Here is a 20,702-nt window from a genome sequence, read left to right as displayed (position 1 = left end):
CCAGAATCTGCCCACTCGTCCTCCTGGACACTAGGGCCACTGATCGCCATGGAGCTTACAATGCGGGCTATTTACCTGGGTGCCATCTTGCTGGAACTCCCTCTCTTCCCTTATTTTTAATTGGAATAATTAAAGTCCTTTATTTTCCATTTTTATTTGTCCTTACAGAATCCAGTGTGACCATGAGAACAAGGTCACATCCCAAACAACAGGGGTTGTAAGAGCTCTTGGAGAAAGGATGTGGACAGGCTTTCTAGAAAGAAACAGAGGTGATGGTTGGCAAAGTAAATGGCTTGCATCCCTAGAATAGACTTCAACAAGTCAAACATTAACACAAATTCTATATGTAGTCCAGAAATCAGTTTTCAATGTCACCACCTGTGGACTATCTATACGTAAACCAATGCTTCTCAAACTTTAATGTACATACGATTACCTGGATATTTAGTCAAATATCAGACTGAAGTCAGTAAGTCTGGAGTGGGGTCTAGATAGTGTATTTCTCACAAGTTCTCAGGTCAAAGTTATGCTACAAGTACACAAATTTGAATGTGTAGATTGACTGCACCCAAACCCGTCTGGGTGGTTCCCTTTTTGACCCTATCCTCTGGTCAAACGTGAAGTTCCTTCCTATGGTCTTCTGTCTCTTAACAACTCACCTCCTAGGAGCACAGGTCAAAAACCGTGTATCCCTCAATCAATGCTCTTCTTGTAAAATGGCACAGCTTCATTTCAAAAACAGTCGGGCAGTTCATCAACTAGCGGAGCATAGAGTTACCATATCACTCGGCAGTTTCTCTGCCAAAGAAAAATGAAAACTTACATCCACACTAAAAAGTTTGCACATAATTGTTTCTAACAGCAGTCTCCATCATAGACCAAGAAGTGAGTCCATGAGCTAGTGAGCAGATAATTAAAATATGGCATATCACACAAGAGCACACTATTTGGAAATGAAATGTGGGGCTTCCTGCAAGACGGCAGATAAAGCAGACCTGCTACTAGCATCCTCTACCATAAAGAAAAATGAGAAAACAGATACACATGATATCCTGGAACCATTTTTTCCAGAGGGAAGGATAGAGAAATGGACTGATCACTGACTAAAAGAAGTTGAGCAAAAGGAGCAAGAGGGAAAGCAGACAAAACCAGCGCACTGTCACCTGGCCTGACAGAGTGTTGGCCACTTTGAATGTTTACAAGTGGCATTGGACTGGCTTAGTGACCTGACAGCACAAACACCCACACTGTTGGCTGACAACCAGATACAATCCTCCCCTTGCTTCCCACAATCTTCTGGTGACCAGAAGCACAGTCAACATCCACACTCACTCATCCATCACTCCTCCATTGGCCAATGACTCCCCTCCCAGACAAAGGCTTCAGTGCTGCCTGAGGTTGTAGCTGGATGCTCCTTGATCTAGCAGCAGAAACCCCAACCTCATCCGCATGTCTGCAGACATGTTAACTCCACTTCATGAGATCAGAATCCAGACTATTGATCTGTCTCCAGCCACCCCTGGGCAGGCAAGACCTCTTTCCATAACTAGCAACCCTGCCCCAGCTAGCCTATACACCTGCGGAAATTCCATAATCTGTTGTCAATTTAAGACTATTATGAGTGAAGGGGTGGAGTTTAGCCTGTCAATCATGTCACAGCTTGATGGCCTCATTTGGAGGTGCTAAGGAGATAAATTGCTCGCTGGAGGCAGGACACACGCTCATGCCCTGTGAGATATTACTGACTGACAACAAACCTGATGGAGTTACACTGATGCAGCCAGAGCCCTGGAGCTGGAGGAGCCACATGGAGACCCATGCCAGCACTGAGATGCTTCTATCACCACTGGATCCACAAGACTTTCCACCCACTGGCCTGTGATCTTCCTGCATTTGGCATCATTGCATGTGTTTCATGAGTCTGAAGAGGAATTTATAGATTGGTATCAGACATATGGGCTAATATCAGACTTATGGACTTGATCTGGACTGGGCTGGGATGTTTTCTCAATGTTCAATTGCTCTTGTATAATGCTTTTTCTTATACACATATGAAAGTCTCTGGATTTGTTTCTCTAGTCTACCCATGCAAACACAACACCCAAAATAATTCCTTCTGGGAAAAGCACTTTGACCTCAATCACACTTACCTCTGAATTAAGTGCTCTGTCTGCCACACCATCTAGACCAACAGGAGCTTTGTCCTGGGCTTGACTTGTTCCATATCCTCACCCCTACCACTACAACTCATGAACACCTTGGTTTGTAAAGGCTGTCAACACATACTGGGTGTTTATCTGCCTCCCAAAGTTTTCTCCTTTCTGGTTCTTATCCCTGCCCAGTATGCTCCTATTTTATTTCCTACCCTTTTAAAAATTTCTCTTTACTTGTGCTTTATCCTTTCTTGGTCTGCTTTGCTTTTTTGGTTTCTTTCCTATTTTCTTCTGTTTCTCCTTTCCTTGGCCCTTTACCTTCTTTTCCCCCCCTCTTAGTTTATTTCTTTACTCTTTTTTCCTTCATTCTTTCTCCCCCTTAGTTGTTTTGTTCACTGATTTTTCTTTTCTTTCTTTATTCCCTAGTTTTTATTTTCATTTCCATTTTTATTTCTTTTGGATTATTAAATTTTTTTCTTGATTTTTGGGGCTTGTTTTAACTATTTACTTGTTCTTTTTGTTGATTTTTAAAAATCGCTTTCATTTTTGCTGTTGGGCATTTTTGTGGGATTCTCTTGGTTTTTTTGTTTTGTTTTGTTTTATGTCCTTGAAATACTCAAGGAGAGATGGCCCGGCCCCATCAGTATTTCCACTGGGTGAAGGCCACTACCTCTTCCTTCTAAGCCACTTGATTAATGATAGACAGTGCAACCAAATCTACCATCAACTGTGCTACACAAACAGCAAAGATGGAACTGTACACACACTCGTAATTTCCATCACATCCACTGGAAGACAGATGGTAAGTGCCTAAGAGCACAACACACAACACTCAATGAAATACAGGCACAGCACCCCCACAGTATCTCAGAGACAACACACAATTCCAGTGTGCATGAAGAAACAAGACAACGTGACTGAGAAAAAATGACCAAACTACAGACTGAGAAATCCTTTCTAAGGAAAAATGGCATGGGAACTACTTGGTAAGGGATTTGTTAAAAAATGATATAGAGGTATATTCAATGGGTTGAGATAAATATCAAGAAAGCTGCAGAGAAGATAAAGGAAAACACGGGCAACATTTTAGAAGAACTAAGAGTACATGCACACACATGAATAAACTAACAGAATAAAGGACAAAAAGAGCACATAGCCATCCAGAAGATTAATACAAAGATTCAAAGAATAGCTAACACTAGCCAGTACATATTTTGGTGCCACAATGTTCGGCTTGTTTCTGCGTATATTTGACCTGCTCATTCTAAATATGACGCTAGTTCCCCACTACCAGCTCTAGTTTTTTGAGCAACAGAACATAAGGCATATGACACTCTTCACTATGCTCAATCATAAAAAAAACTATGATTTTTTTAAAGTGTAGTGTTTAGTGTTTAAATTAAATCTTTTAAGCATGAAGGAAAATGTCAAAAATTAAAAGAAAATGTGTGACATGCCCTTTAACATTCATGTTATAGCCATGCCTATAGAAATGAAAGGATATGTCCTATAGTAATTGTGTGCAGTTTTCTGCCTTCTGGTTGCCAAGAGAAAATTTTCCACAAGAACAAATGAACACCGGGTACATGATCTGATTTCATTCATTGATGCTCTTAAATGTGGGTCATTTATAAGTTGTCTGATCTGTGGACAATTGAAACTTTATTTTATTCAAAGCTTTTACAATTTGTTTCATCAGTCCTAGTATGTAGTGGTGGCAGTATGATTCTGTCTTGTGCTACCACATATTAATTGATTGTATTTGGTCCTTCAACCACCATATATTCCCTCAGTGGTCAATATTTTTTTGCCCAATGTTCATGATTGACTGTACTATGATAAAGGCACAAAATAAAAGTATATTTTGTGTAGTCATTGACCAAGAAGAAAACTAAACATCTTCAAGTCTACACAAACCACTCATTGATGCTCTTGATAATTCATCTTTTCCAAAACTAAAGAGATGGCCTTGTGCTCTTCTTTCATCCTGGTTGAGTGATTGATTGTGATAGAACCATATTTTTTGCCATTATTTAAAAGAACACATATCAAACTATGTTTTGAACTATCAATGAAAAGACACCCCTCACTTGGCTTATATTCTGAAAGACTAATTTTCTTCAGAGGCTTTCTGATGTCATTGCAGAATAGTACGTTGTCTTTGGTAAAGAAAGGCTCCTTTTCTCTCCTTCAATAAAATGCCATTTTTGCTCCAGGCTGACGTACATTTCTTTCATTTAGTATGAGGGCAAGCAATTCAGAAGACTCCTTGGAAAGAGCTAAGTACCTGATTCTAAGAAAGTAGAGTGGCTGTGGTCTAACACATCCTTCTAACACATGTTTCTGAACAGCACCCCAAGTATCCTGAGCACTAAAAGCCAAGGCAGCAAGAATATTTATATAGTTGAACTGTGTAATACATTAAGCTTGGAGGCAAAATTTTCTATTCTAATCTACTAGAGGTGGAATTGGGGGTGGGCTGCTGAAAAATTAAGAAAGACTAACAATTATGTGGAACACCATCAAGAGGATAACATACATTTATTGAAATTCCAGAATAGAAAAGAACTGGAGAAAAAAATCAAGGAAAATTGTCCAATATTTACTTGAAGAAAACTTCTCTAATATTAAAGAAGAGAAGATAGGTATACAGGGAGGTAATTAAACCTCGAACAGTGTAGATTCCAAAATAAAATTATGGAGACATATCATAATCAAAGTTTCATAAAGCAAATACAAGAAAAGAACCCTGAAAGGGGCTCAGGAAAAGTTAACAAATACTTACAAATGAGAGTCAATAATATTAAGCTCTAATTTCTCAGCAGAAATCATGCAGCAAGAAGGTAATGTGATGATATATATAAAATTCTAAAAGAATAAAACTGCCAACCAAGAAATATATATGCAGAAAATTATCCCTCTAATATAATGCCAAAATTAAGACAATTCCAGATAATCAGAAATTTAAAAACATTGTGAATCTGACCAACATTATGAGAAATAGTAGAGGGAATTCTGTGGATAAAGAACCAACAATGACAAACAACAACCTAAGATGAGCGTGCATGATGACAATAACGAGAAATCAACCCAGATATGGAAGTTTCCAGAAACAAACAAGCCTTCAAGACTGAAAAACAGAAAACAGAGTTATCATTCTGTAAACAATGTAAAAAGAGGGAACAGCATAGTTACCAAAGTTTCAAATGAAGAGAAAGTGAAGTAGATTTGTTTTAAACTTGGGAAGAAATGACTAAATTACGGGCCAACACCTCAAAGAAAAGAAATAAATCTTCTAATTAAAATAAATAGAATAAAATCATAAAGATTTAGTAAACAATAAAATAATATCAACAAAGATAATGATAAAAAACTGAGAAAGAAAATAAATTCAGCAAAGAAATCAGAAACACCACACACAAAAAAAACATACGGCAAAATGACAACAATAAATTTAAACCTATCAATAATTACACTGAATGTAAATAGATTAAACCGATATCACACTGAGTATCGGTCAAGATGGTAGGAGTAGAACAATAGATAAGAAAACAGGACCCGACAATATGCAGTCTACAAGAGACACACTTAAGATGCAAATAGACTAAATTGAAGACTGAAAATCAAAGACTGGAAAGAATATATTAAGCTAATGGCAATTAAAAAGAGAAATGACAATATTAATCTCTAATAAAATACATTTTCAGGCAAAAACATTGAATAAGGAAGACTAAAGAAGAATTGAAGCATTCGAACTGTGATGTCAGAGAAGAATATTTCAAGTACTATGCATGGACTGCTGAAAAAGATAAACAAATCTGTCTTGGAAGAAACACAGCCATATTGCTCCTTTTGGGGAAGAAATACGGCCATATTGCTCCTTATAGGCAAGAATTGCAAACTTTGTCTCTCGTACTTTGGACATATCCGAAGAGACCAATCGCTGGAGAAAGACATCATGCTCGGTGAAGAGGGGGGCAACAAAAAGAGGAAGGGCCTCAAGGAGATGGATTGACACAATGGGCTCAAGTTTAGGAACCCTTGTGAAGATGGTGCAGGACCAGGCAGTGTTTTGTTCTGTTGTGCATAGGGTTGCTGTGGATCAGAACCAGCTAGATGGCACCCAACAACAACAACGAGGTAAAAACCACTATAAGAGACAAAGAAGCATGTTACACAATTGAACAAGAGGGCATAACCATAATAAATATCTATGAATCCAATGGAAGAGCCTCAAAACACAGAAGTCAAATTCTAACAGAATTGAAGAGAGAAACCGACAACTCTATAATAGTATTAGGAGACTTTACTGCAGTATTTTTGATGAAGGACGGGAACAATTAGAAAGTAACTCAGAACAGATAAAAGAAAGCTGAACAACAGCTTTAGCCAACTTGACCTCAGAAACATGTATAGAACACTCCACTTATTGACAGCACAATATACAGTCCTCTCCAATGTACATGAAATAGTCTCCCGAATGAACCACGTGAGGCCACAGAGTAAGCCTCGATACATTCGAAAACATCCAAACAACACAAATCATCTTCTCAGATCACAACACTATAAAATTCAAAAATCAGCAATAGGAAAATCAAGGAGGGGGGTGCTTTAAAATGTGTAAATTTAATAAAACCTTGCTTTAAAACTACTGAGTAATAAAAGGAATAAATGGGGAGGGGGGAACCCCTTGAATCAATCAAGAATGGAAACACACATACCAAAACCTATAGGACACAGAAAAAGCAGTACTCAGAGGACAATTTAGAACAAAAACACTCATCAAGATAAAAGAAAAAAATCAATACCTGCACCTACTAGCTTCAACCATTAGGAAAAGAGCAGCAAAATAAACCTATGGTCAGCAGAATAAAAGAAATAATAACCATTAGAACAGATGGAATTAAAACAGGAAAACAATAGAAATGATCAACAAGAGAGAAATTGTTGGTCCTGTTGGTGGTCCATAGTACTTTCAATGTTCTTCACCAGTACCATCGTTCTGGTACTTCTTCAGTCTTCCTCATCACTGTCCAACATTCACATGAATGTGGGGCCACTGAAAATACCATGTGTTGGGTCAGGCACACCTTAGTCCTTAAAGTAACATCTTTGATATTCAACGCTTTAAAGAGATCTTGTGCTGCAGATTTAACCAATGCAATGAGTCCTTTGATCTTTTGACAACTGCTTCCATGAGCATTGACTGTGGATTCAAGCCAGATGAAATCCTTGACAATTTTCTTTCCCCCCCTCCATTTATCATGATGTTACCTCTTGGTGCTGTTGCACACTTATGTTCATCACAATATACCCACTTAACTCTAAAAGTTGTCTGTGGGTTCTGTTTGGCCATTGTAACAAAGTATGGAAACCAGAACAGTTGTAGAGTGGCATGGGAGGAATTGTTGGTGTCACAATAGGTAAAGAAGGATGGACCGTGGAGGCTTGTCTGACCCTGCCTTGTGGCAATAGGAAACCACAGTAGGTCAGACATGATCTTCATTGCCATTTTCTGAACTTATTGTGCAAGGACATATTCTCCAAAATGTATAGACAACTTCAACACCTCAACAACAAAAAGATAAATAATTAAAAATGGGCAGAGGACATATGCCTTTAAGGCCCACAGAGGGGTGGGGGAATAAAAAAGAAGGCTATTGGGGGACCATGGCACTAATCAACCCAAGGGCAGGGTATTGTTTATATCTCCATCGGAAAGGAAGAGAGAGTAGACTTTATTCTGGTGTGCCAACCCTTGAAGACAATGTTCCTGCTCAGAGCAGCTCATTCAGAAAGGACTGCAGTGACAGCCACATCTTGAAACATGACCTCCCCTCCCTGGATAGCAGTGCTACAGAAGACAGCACCAAAGACACAGTGTGGGGTGATTGACCAGTCTGACCTGCTCACATGGAGCAAACCAAGAGAGAAGTGCAACAGCACAGCAATGGGAGCAAAACCATGAAGTCCCTGGGGAATCCAGATTGTAGACTTCTGACTCAGGGGGCAGACTAATCACCTCATCTGAACTGGTTGGGGGTACTCACTATAGGCCCACACTGAAAGTCTAAAGATGTCTTGGGAGTGGGGGTGGAGGCATTAGAACACTCCATCCCTGACTGCAAGAAGAGCAATGGGGTCTTATAGGAGATGTGCCTCTTGATAATGAATGCTAAGGAATCAAAGGGTATAAGTGCTGTCAGATATGCGGTTCCTGGGATATGGAACCCTGAAAGAAAAGAGGATTGGACTGATGGATTATAACTGCTTGCTATTTAATCTGGGTCAGGATAACAGTTCAGCTTGGAACTATTTGTATGCTTTTCTTTCTTTTTTTAAAAATTTCTTTTGGTATCTATCTATATAAGACAGACAGGATAAGCAATTCCAAGGAGACAGAGAAGGGACTGACAGTTTCCAGGGGGATGGGAAATTGAAGGGGAGGAAGTGGGGGTAGGTGAGTGGTGAGCCAATAACAACAGGGACAAGGGAATAACAAGGGTCCTAAAATTGACGGTGAGGAGGGTGTAGCAGTCCTGGTCTAGTTTGATCAATTGAAATGTATCTGAGGGGAATTACTGAGAGGTGAACAATGGGTAAACATGACAGTGGGGCAGGAGAAAAGAGGAAAGAAGTAAAAATTATAGGTATAAATATAGATATGTATATATGTAACTATATAATGATGGGTATATTTGTCTAGATATGTATATACATATATAAATACAACAAGGAAGCAGATGGACTTTGGGCCTCTACTTAAATCTTACCTCAATACAGGAAGTTTGTTCTAATATGTGGCAATGTATGATATTCATCGTCCCGATGAATGCTGAAGACAAAATGGATGCATAAGCAAATGTGGTGAGGAAAGTTGATGGTGCCCAGCTATTAAAAGACATAATGTCTGGAGTCTTATTAAAGGTTTGAAGTTAAACAAGTGGCCATCTAGCAGGGAACCAACAAAACCCACATAGAAGAAGCATACCAGCCTGTGTGATCATGAGGTGTCAACAGGAATAGGTATCTGAAATTCAAAAACAAGCAATCAAATGGACCTGAAAGCATAGGCAAATTAGAGACCCAAAGCCCACCTGTAAGATAATTGGGCAATCCCTCACAGAAGGGTCATATGGAAGGGATAATATATCCAGGGTTCAATAGAGCACTGATGAAACACATAGCTATCCTCTAGTTCTTTAAAATTTCCTCCTCCCACTATTATGCTAGACCTGAGTATGCACATGAGTACAATCAAGAACTTTCAATGCATGAAATCAAGATAGATAAACCCCTCAGAAACAGTAAGGGAAGTAATGACTCCCTGATGATATGGGAAGAGAGTGGGGGAGAGGGGAAATGATAGCAATGATGATTGTATAACCTCACTGGAGGGGAAAGAACAGAATTTTAGGTGAATGGATACATGAGATGGTGTAAGTTATGGGGAACCCCCCCAATAATAATTATAATATATATTAAGGGATAAGGGGAGTGGTAGGGTCGGGGAGGGAGGGGGATAATGGGGAGCTGATATCAAGGACCTCAAGAAGAAAGAAAATGTATTGAAAATGATGATGACAGAAATTGCACAATTATGCTTGATCTAATGGAATTTTGGATTATAATAATATATGTAGGAGCTCCTAATTAAATGTTTAAAAAAAAACAATGGTTTGTTCTAATAATGTGACACCATTAACTATCCTCCAGTTCTTTAATATTTCTAGTTCTTTAATTTTGAAACTGATGGTGGTAGCAATTGTAAAATTATGCTTTGTCTAATCGAATTATGGATTGTTATACTATTTTTAAGACCTCCCAATAAAATGATTAATTTTAAAAAATGGGCAGAGAGCATTTCAGGAGCAGTGAATTATTTAATGTGGTTCTGCTAGCCAAAGTCTTTAACTCCCACAAAGACAGCCTTCTACAGCCTTCTCGGGTGAGTAAATACTAGGGTCTTAATGGCTTGTGAGCAACCACCTAAAGTTAAACCACTGGTCTGTCTTTGTCCAGAGTGATGAAAATCAAAGATGCATGGGGACAATTAGTCCAATGGATGATATGCACATCAGTCTACATGACCCTGAGACCATAACTAGATGATGCCCAGTTACCATGACCTTTCTGATGGGGATCACTTTAGAGTTTTCTGTAGAGAGCAAAAAGAATGTGGACCAAAACTCAAAGTGATTTTTTTAAAAAGACCAAATCTCATGGTTTAAGGAGCTTTGGTGGTAGTTTGGAGTAGACATTGGGTTGCTAACGGCAAGATCTGCAGTTCGAACTCATCAGCTGACCGGAGGGAGAATGGTGAGGCTGGCACAGAAACCCGTTACAGGGTCTCTGTGTGTCAGAATCAACTGGATGCCAGTGGGATTTGAGGCTGGTTGGAGGGACTGGTTGGGTCGAACCCTTGAGGCTATTGCCCCTTGTCACTCTTCAGGTTTGAAAATGAACTCACCCCCATTCTCAATTTTGAGACAAAAATAGACAGGCCTATATGGAGGAACAATCACACAAGTGAAGTACCCAGACTTTAGAATAATCAATCTTTTGACATAAAAAGCCCAACATTTACCCGAGCACAAAACCCAGTGTGTTAGAAAAGGAGGCAGAATGCAAACAGGAACCACAGGGAAGAAGTGGGAAACATGATGTCACATTTGGGGGTAGCAATCAATCAGATTAAATGAAATGTATATGAATTTTTAAATGGAAAACTAAGCTACTCTGTAAACCTTCACCCAATCCACAATAAAAAGCTTTTATAAAAAGCAGAAAAGCAACGAAGCTGTTACATGCCACATTATAGACAAACCCTGAAACCATCACGCAAAGTGAGAGCAGCCAGACACAACGGACCACATAGAGTATGACTCCATTTCTAGGGAACGTCCATAATAGGCAAATCTATAGCGACAGATGCTAGACGAGTGCTTGCAGAGGAACGGGGATATTGGATGGGATTGCTAAGGGATCTGGGCTTCTCTCTGGTATAATGAGGATATTCTACAGCTGGTAATGGTTATACGACTCTGAATGTGCCGAAAGTCATTAAATTGTACACTTTAAGTGTGTTCATTATATGGTACATGAATTATAACTAAATAAAGCTTTTAAAGTGTTTTATTTAAAATGTATATATGAGGGTATTATGGGTTCAAAGAAATGACAGCCACTATAATGTCTTGATAATTCAGAAGAGTCTTCATTCAGTTATAACCGAACTGCTAGAACCTAAAAGTGATTCTTTGATTGCAGTCCTGAGTCGAAATTTCAGCCCACCTTTTGAGTCAAAAAACTCATTTATCCTTAGTCTAAGACTTAAGCAAGCGTGGACAGAAGCAGAAAGCAAAATTAATGTTACTATTCTTTAGGGTCAGGGAGCATTGCAGGGTACAGCATGATCATAACATTCTGGTAACTTCAAGAAGAGCCAGCATGTATTACAAGGTTCATTCCTTATCATAAAAGAAACAAGACCAACATTGGCTATAACATCCTGGTTACCACAACAAGATTAACTACACCACGCACTTTAGAACATCAAAAGGAACAATATTAAAACACGATATATTGAAGAATAGTCTAAATTAATTGTAGTGTCCTGAACCTGGGAACATGAGAGTACATTCTAAAAGCAATCACTAGTGGGACTTTCCGAGAAGGGAGTGGGAAGGAGGTAGGTCATTCAGCAGCTACAAAATGGAGTTTCTTTTGCTAGTCTGCCTCAAGGGTATTTTTTTAATGATTGGAAAATGAGATTAAAAGATATAAAAATTATATGTTATTTCTCATCATTAGCTCCATCAAGTTCATTTGATGATTTATAGTGTTGGTGAAGAACATTGAAAGTACTGTGGATGGCCAGGAGAATAAATAAGTCTATCTTGAAAAAAGTACAGCCAGAATGCTATTTAGAAACTAGGGTGGCGAGACTTCATCTCACATCCTTTGAACGTGTTCTCAGGAGAGACATCATGATTGATAAAGTGGGGTTCAGTGAAAAAGAGAAAGTCCCGGAAGGAGCTGGGTTGGCACAATGACTGCAACAATGGGCTCAAACATAATTGTGAGGCAGGAGCAGGACTAGGCAGGATTTTGTTCTGTTGGACACAGAGCCTTGTGATGAATCTGAGTGGACTCAAAAGCACCGAACAACAGCAAAGCCCTTCTGGATGTTTCAAATTCCACTGAGCCAGCATTAAGCACCCTAATCTTCCAGTTTAGGGAAAAACATCCTTCTAAGTCTTGCCTTCTGTGTTAGGGTGGGTTGACCAGAGAAACAAATCCAGATGCACTCATAGATGTAAGAGAGAGCTTTATATCAAAGAGCTATTGCATATTGAGAAAACATCCCAGCCCAGTCCAGAACAAAACCATAAGTTTGATATTACCCCATAAGCCTGATACTAGTCCATAAATTCACACAGCACACGCAATGATGCCAAATGCAGGAAGATCACATGCCAGTGGATGGAAAGTCCTGAGGATCCAATGGTGGTCGATGCATCTCCAGGGCTCTGGCTGCCATCAGCGTGGCTTCATGTGGCTTGTCAACAGGAATGTGTAGCAGAGAGAGATTGTAGCCCACCTCCCCGGAGGCCACACCCACAAGGAGACATCATGAGGCTGTGACCTGATTGACAGGCTAGACTCCACCCCTTCACTCTCAGTGTTCTCAAGTTGACAGGAGATTATGTAACTACCACACCTTCCCTACTCAAATTGAAAGAATATTAAATCACGAATGTTGGTGAGTTGTGAGACACTGCGTTGAAGAATAGAGAAGATTTGAGCAACAGAGGTACTGAACAGACACACTCAATCCAGATCTCTCACAAGTATATTTTCTGGAAAAACACTACTCTTTACGAAATGTTTCTGGATGTCTTTCATATCATGTCTTCCTAGAAACTCTTAGATGAAAATCTCCTCAAAGTTATTTTAAATGCTGTTCCCTAGCCCATCCTAGATTTGCAGTCAGTTCCTGGAATGGCTTTAACATTCTCTCCAACTGTCTTTCAGAATCCTGCTTTTTGGGGAAATGTGCTGTGTCTGGAGGCAATACGGGTCTCAATCCTGTAGAAGGGCATTCCAAAATGATGACTCTTGACAGGGCTGAGACTTCTGACTAAAGCCTAGGCCTTTAAAACAACATCAACAACAACAGCAAACCTCTCCCTGTCATTGAGTCGATCACCACTCATTATGACCCTATAGGACAGAGTAGAAACTATCCCTCTGGGTTTGGGGACTTTAATCCTTTATGGGAAGAGACTGGGGCATCTTTCTTACTGGGAGTGGCTGGTGGGTTCGAACCCTTGACCTTGTGGCTAGCAGTTCAATGTATAATCCACTGTACCACTAGAGCTCCTCATTTTGCTTTTTCCATTGCCAGCAAGTCAATCCTGACTCATAGCAATCCCATAGAACAGAGTAGGACTGCCCTTTTGGGTTTCGGAGACTTCTAAATATTTACAGGAACAGAAAACCTCCTCTTTCTCCCATGGACTGCCTGGTGGGTTCAAACTGCTGACCTTGAAGTTAGCAGCTCACGGTGTATCCCATGCTGCCTCCAGGGCTGCTTCATGTTGCCATTAAAAAACTTTTAAACATAAAGTGTAGCTACTACCATATAATTCAGCCTGATGCTTCTGTAACTTTTCCTTTGTACTTTTGACCTACAAACAAGCAGCTCTACAGAAATGTGACTTTGCACCCCTATTCGGCTTGCCCAAATGTTCTAAGATGACCTTGTGGTTAGAAATGGCTAATATTAAAAGCACATAACTCAAGTAGTGCGGGCGTTAAGTCTGGGGTTTTAGAGGTCAGCTGATTATCAGAACATACCCCGTTTACTCCCCCTCAAAAAACAAAACAAAACAAAAAGACCTTTATTTTTCCCTAACCTGTGCCTAGGTCCTTACAAAACCCTATGCTTTTCCAGAGCGTGGATCTAATTCCTCTCTAAGCTCCGTCCATTGCCGCCCACCGCAGTCTGCTGTGCTTCTCTGGGGTCCTTTGTAAACGCACAGCCTCTACAGCACTTTGTCAAGAACATCTGGACTCCCTGTGCCCCCCGTTTTGCAAACTGCTCTTTTGCAAAGAACCAACCTCTTTGTTTTTCATTTAAACCGGCTTTTCATTCTTATTTCAAAAGTTTCGTTTTCCTCAACAAAGAACCTTCTGGATGTTTTCATCAGATTTGAAATCAGTTTCACTTTCCACTTTCCCTTCCTTTTTCTTCAGGCAATTAAGCAGGAACAGGAAGTCAGCATCAGCTGATGTATTTATTCCCAGCCCTGCAGAGAGCGCTTTAGCGCTGTGTTGGGGCAGTGCAGGAAAGGTGCTGGAGAAGGAACCTGCGTGTGGACCCCAGCTCTCCAGAAGAGCCCAGAAGCTGATTGCCATCATGAGGTAAGTAAAATAAGAATGATTATCTTCTCTTGCTCTGGAATGCATCTGGTGATCTGTGCTTCTCCGTGAGCAAACAAATCCCTGAATCGTCCTTTGGCTTATGGGATACATTTGCATTTATCCGCTTGGGTTTTTTGGTTTGGTTTGTTTTTTCCTGTTACTCTTTCAGGTGAGTAACTTCAGGCTCCTTAAACTTCTAGGTAGACCTGGGATGGGAGAGCCTGTCTCAGGTCCCTCCTCCCGCAGTTGTCACTCTGGCCACCAAGTATGCAGGCAAGACATAGGAAGATGTTTAGAACGGAGGGAGGGACCTTATTTAAGGGTGACACCGACACAAAAGTGCAGTCAGGCATCTCAGTTAACCTCCATGGAAATCCCGGTTTCTATTGCGGCTGATGGCAGAGTTTCTGCTCTGGGCTGGCTTTTCCCTGGTACACTTCCCTTTATAAAGCTCCTTCAGAAAGATGTAGTGTACACACCCAAAATTCGTGCTGTGTCATGCTGTGAGGCAGAACCTACGCTGTGCTCTTCTGGCTCATCTGAATCCACACCCTTGACTACCTCCCCCGTGGTACAAGGAAGCCCACCCCTTTGAAAGGCGCTGATAATGAAACGTGACTTTTCTGCCCTGCCCCTCCCTCCCTTGATAACGGGGATTCCTTCCATTGGTTCCCCTTCTCTCCTTGCCCCATCTCTTGCTTTCCTGACAGGGGGAGGGGTGACAGGTGTAGTTAGATCCACTTAGCAAAGTTTGCTCATTTGAAGGCGCACCCAAGGGGACTACTCTTCCTGAGGATTACACCTTTTCCTGTTCTTGTTAAGCACCTGAAAGGATTCCCTCAGAGGCTTTTTTGCTTGTCGTTGTAAGAAGAGTATTTCTTTTCAGCTGATAATTGTCTTAAAGACAGGATCAATACTGCAAATGCTACCCATACTGAGGGCATTTTTGCCCTGAGCCACTTGATCAGTTTAAGGTGGGACATGGTAGAAAAAGTTCTCACAGTTGGGTACTTTGCATATCTTATATGAAGACAAAGACCAGAGCTCAGTGTTTATTGTGAGAGCTATTAAGCAGCTGAAAGTAATTTCTCCTCAAAATTATTTACCAGTCAAAGCTCTAATTTCTAGTGGGAACCAGATGACTGGCTGCCTATGGACAGTGATGAGGTGGAGACTAACTCCGGGGCCACGGGGGTGGGGGAATCTCTCGGGCACAGAGAAGTAGTCTAGGGGGAGAGTGATGATGGTCACACTGTCGAAACTCAGCACACTGTACATTTAAAATGGGTGCGTTTTATTTTAGGTAAAGGATACTCTCAGAATCTTGACTGAAAAAAAAATGTATTAACCTGCTAGAGGACTATCATCAGAGAGAGCCTCCAGAGAGGGAAAGCCGAGAGAAAAAGATGGCTCCCCTCTCGGATACTTATAGTCTTGATGCCTGGAGATGAAAAGCTACATAAAACTGCTCCTTAGAGTAGACTGTAAAACTTCAGGGAGCAGACAGCCTCATCTTTGGCCGGCGGTGCAGTTGATCGGTTGGAACTACTGAACTTATGATGTGAGAACACACTCTCAGAACTGAAATGACTTCTATAGCTAAGTACAACAAATGACTTCTCTTGATTATCTTCCAACTAACTATAAGACACACATATAACCTCCTCCCTGGCGGATGGACAGTGGAGAAGTGGGTGAAGGGAGATGTCAGACGGTGTAAGATATGACAAAATAATAATAATTTATAAATTATCAAGGGTTCATGGGGGAGGGGAGAGCAGGGAGGGAGGGGAAAAATGAGGAGCGAATACCAGGGGCTCCAGTAGAAAGCAAATGTTTTGAGAATGATGAGAGAAACAAATGTATAAAAGTGCTTGACACAATGCATGTATGTGTGGATTGTGATAAGACTTGTACAAGCCCCCAATAAAATGTTTTAATTTTTTTAAAAAGACACAGATTTTGGGTTTTCTCTGTGTTCTTAAAGTAACTTCATTCTCTTTGGGTGTGTTAGCCAGGGTTCTCTAGAGAAACAAAATCAGGACTCTTATGAATATATATATATATATATATGGATATATGTGCACATATATACATATATATGTATATGGATGGATATATATAACACAATGAAATAAAGAGCTAATTAGTCCATAGAGCAGTACAGAGGGCTCAGGCAATCCTTCAACTCATAAGGGCTGTTGGGTGCAAGTCAAGGAAGCAGACAGCTGAGTCTTCTGTAGATCAATATAGGCAGTCCAGCCATAGGCAGCAAACAGCAGGCCAGGTCACCAATAGTCAGCCAGATGACAGGGTCCGACAGTCCGCAGCTCAAGTGATGTACACACCAGCAGTGTGGTGAAGCAGGTGTTGAAGGAACCTCACACTATAGCAACATGGTCCATGGGTTGGGTATCCCACAGATAGTGTAGCTTGCAAGTTGAGGCAGAGAACTAGCTAAGACAGCTGCACACTGGTCCGATCATCAGAGAGCAAGAGACACATGGATGAGGCTCAATGAGCCATTTATCTCTTTGCCCTTCCAATAAGCTGCAACCTTATTAATCCCACATGTGTCTATTGGCCAGGTTGGCACAATAAATCTACCATCACACTATTTATCTACCTACTTAGCTCTCCTATATGGTGGGAAGCGGGTTCTGTCAGACTCAAGCCAAGCCTTCAGTGGTCTGTGTGTGATTTCAGGGAGGTGGTGACAAAGATGAAGGAAAAGGATAAAATCACACGTACATTGGCAGACATCCCTGTATTTTCATGGCTCCTTCTAATGAGACCAGGAGCTACTGAGTGGGGCAGGGAATGCTGGGATGTCTTCTATTTTTCTTAGTGTCTCTAGCAAAGAACATGGTACAGAGAAGATTTTCAAACTCCCCAAACCAAATTTACAGCCATCCAGTCACTACTGGCTCATAGCAACCCTACAAGACACGGTAGAATTTCCCTGTGGGTCTTTCGATGTTGTAAAACTCTAAGGAATCAGAAGACCTGATCTTTGAAGGAGATCATGGTTTTATACTGTTGACTTTGCCGTTAATAGCCCAATGTGCAGTCACTATGCCACCAGAGCTCCTTGAGATGGCGCTCAGTATAGTGGCTAAATATACGGACCCAGAGTGGGTGAGAACTGAGACATAGCCAAAGAGAGCCTTCTCCATCCTCCTCTCATTCATCCTTCCCCATCTTTTATGCAATGGGGATTCAAAAGTTCGTGGACATTTTCCTGATGGCATAATGGGCTACGTGTTGAGCTACTAATTCCAAGGTCAACAGCCTGAACCCACCTGCTGAAAGATGAGGCTTTCTATTTCCACAAAGATTTACCAAGTCTGAATCAACATGAAGACAGTGGGTGCATAGCCGCTGCAAGGGTGTAGGGGATGTGCTTTGTGGGTTCCTACTTAGACCATGGCTACAGAAAGATAAATCTGGAAAGGGCAAGGAACGTGCCTCCTCTTCTGCCTAACACGACTTAGGGGTGGAGTGCTTGGCAGTGCACACAAGAGTAACCATCTTTGTTTTCTCTACAGTGAGATCACCAAGGATTCCCTGAGGAAAATCCTTCTGCAACTGAAATGCCATTTCACATGGAACTTACTAATTGAAGAAAGTGACATACGTGATCTAGAAGAGCGAGTGTGCAACCAAATTGAGTTTTTAAACACCGAGTTCAAAGCCACGATGTACAACCTGTTGGCCTATGTAAAACACCTGGACGGTCAAAACGAGGCCGCCTTGGATTGTTTACGACAAGCCGAAGAGTTAATCCAGCAAGAGCACCCAGAGGAAGCAGACATCAGAAGTCTGGTCACCTGGGGAAACTACGCCTGGGTCTACTATCACATGGGCAGGCTCTCAGAAGTGCAAGCATGTATAGACAAAGTGAAACAGATCTGTGAGAAGTTTTCCAACCCTTACAGTCTTGAGTGTCCTGAACTTGACGGTGAGGAAGGGTGGACATGGTTAAAGTGTGGAGGAATGCATAATGAAAGGGCAAAGGTCTGCTTTGAGAAAGCGCTGGACAAGAAACCCAATGATCCTGAGTTTTCCTCTGGACTGGCAATTGCCAAGTACCGCCTGGAGGAAAAACCACAGAAGCAGTTCCCTGTGGATACTTTGAGGCAGGCCATTGAGCTGAACCCTGACAACCAGTATGTTAAAGTTCTCTTGGCCCTGAAACTGCAGAAGTTGAGCAGGGAACCTGAAGGGGAGCTACTGGCCAAAGAAGCCGTGGAGAAAGCTCCTCACCAAACAGACGTTCTTCGAAGTGCAGCCAAATTTTACAGAAACAAGGGTGATCTAGACAAAGCTATTGAACTGTTTCTGAGGGCACTGGAACACATACCAAATAACAGTTACCTCCATTACCAAATTGGATACTGCTACAAGGAAAAAATCAAGAAATTGCAGAATGCAGAAGAAAGTGTCGCTGGTGAGACGCAAGAAATGATTGAAGAACTAAGGGAATGTGCTATAGACTATATGAGAAAAGCTCTTGGAAAGGGCATTCAAAATCCAAATGTCCACCCCTGTCTCGTGGAGCTGCTGGCACAAAGAGGTCAGTACAGAGAAGCCGAAGAATGTTGCCGGATGGCATGGAATAAGGATGCCGAGAAGCAGGAGCTCCATCAGCACTGTGGCAACGTGCGGGAAGATCACACGCAGTTTGAAGACGGTGCTGTCCGACATCCTTTGCAGGGTTTGCAGATAAGCAAAAAATCAGCAGAGAAGGAAAAGATGACATGCCAACCACAAAATGTAGCTGAAAGTCAGCTTTCACGAAATGCACCAAATTCTTGGTACCATCAAGGAGTAGCTCACAAGCTGAAGGGCGAGGTGCAGCAAGCCGTGGAATGCTATGAGAAGGAACTGGGGCGCCTGCTAAGGAACACCCCTACAGGCATCAGCAGCTTGTTCCTGCCAGCATCGGAGCTTGAGGGGGACAGTGAAAATGATGGACCAGCGTGCAGACAGCTCCACTCCCAGAAAGCCTCCAACCCTTGAGTAGAGACAAAGGCAGGAGAAGGAAAGAGTGTCCGTGAAGAGGACAAGGAGGGAACGCCATGGGTTCCCACTTGGGACCATTGAGCAGAGTGACCTTGCTTGTTGATTTCATCAAGGTATAAATTAGAGTAGCCACACAGTTACCTAGTCAGCATGTCTCATAACTAACTACTCATGGAAGCAGTGCCTGGGGTCTACATAAAGCTGACTAATTCTCACTTTGCACCCAGGTCACCAGACAACCTCCATTTTTGCCCTTTTTGCCAAAGTTCATAAATGGTGATTATCTACCAACAGAATCTTCAGTGCACTCTCTCCATGTCCTTTCTGCCCAGCTCTCTGAGCCTCCTGGCAGACTAGCTTTTGACTAACCCTGCAACAGTCTTTGCTCTGGCCACCACATTTATAGGCATCCCAAACAAGAATACATATGTTTTCTGGATAATCATTCTACAATAAATGTAAACTTTCTAAACTCAGAATAAAGGTCACTGTGTAGTTTGTGTGAGCATGTTATTCAGACAGAAATATTAACACCCAAAGTTTCTCCGGCTGCAGTCATGCCGGTCGGTCCTCAACCTGGCCATTTCCTTTGCACAAGTGTTGTTTGCTCTGTGCCACCCAGCAGTGCACAGGGAGTCCTGTTCCCAAGGTCTCCTCAACCAGCACTGCACCACTTCAAGGCTGGTTTTTCTAGTGTGTGACTTCCGTGATGCACAGGAAAAATGTCATACACCTCTAAGATGCCAGATCCCATCTCATTTCTGAATGGAGAGTCAGAAACTAGACTCTTCCAATATGCAGGGAGGGGGTCCTGGGAAGTTGCTTAATGAACTACATGGGGTGTTGGAGCTGCAAAGGGTGCCCTTCGAGTTCTCTGCTGGCTCCAGCAATGCTGGACAGAGCAAACAGATGCCCAACTGTGAATTCCAGGTTTCTGGCCAGCTGTGGCCTCATGACCAGTTCTAAAGAGGTTGACTGAGGAGCCCTGATGATGTAGTGGTTGTGCATTGAGCTGCCAACTGCAAGGTCAACAGTTTGAAACCACCAGCCGCTCCGGGGTAGGAAAAAGGGGCTTTCTACTCCTGTAAAAAGTTA

At 41.6% G+C, this 20,702-nt stretch overlaps 1 protein-coding gene across 1 annotated transcript; it reads left to right on the top strand.

Moving 5' to 3' along the window:
- The first annotated feature begins 14,180 nt into the window (after positions 1-14,180).
- IFIT3 (interferon induced protein with tetratricopeptide repeats 3) lies at positions 14,181-20,107 on the top strand. The gene is given in 3 exon segments (XM_013004213.3): positions 14,181-14,582; positions 18,131-19,553; positions 19,555-20,107. Coding segments are annotated over 3 exon segments (1,704 nt in total). The 5' UTR covers positions 14,181-14,355; the 3' UTR covers positions 19,609-20,107.
- The last annotated feature ends 595 nt before the right edge of the window (positions 20,108-20,702 follow it).

The sequence above is a fragment of the Echinops telfairi genome, unplaced genomic scaffold (genome assembly GCF_000313985.2).
Source record: "Echinops telfairi isolate 266 unplaced genomic scaffold, ASM31398v2 ScPeMD7_70;HRSCAF=299, whole genome shotgun sequence".
Classification (NCBI taxonomy): domain Eukaryota; kingdom Metazoa; phylum Chordata; class Mammalia; order Afrosoricida; family Tenrecidae; genus Echinops; species Echinops telfairi.
Note: the sequence above shows the minus strand (reverse complement) of the source record. Positions and strands in the feature narration are given on the sequence as shown.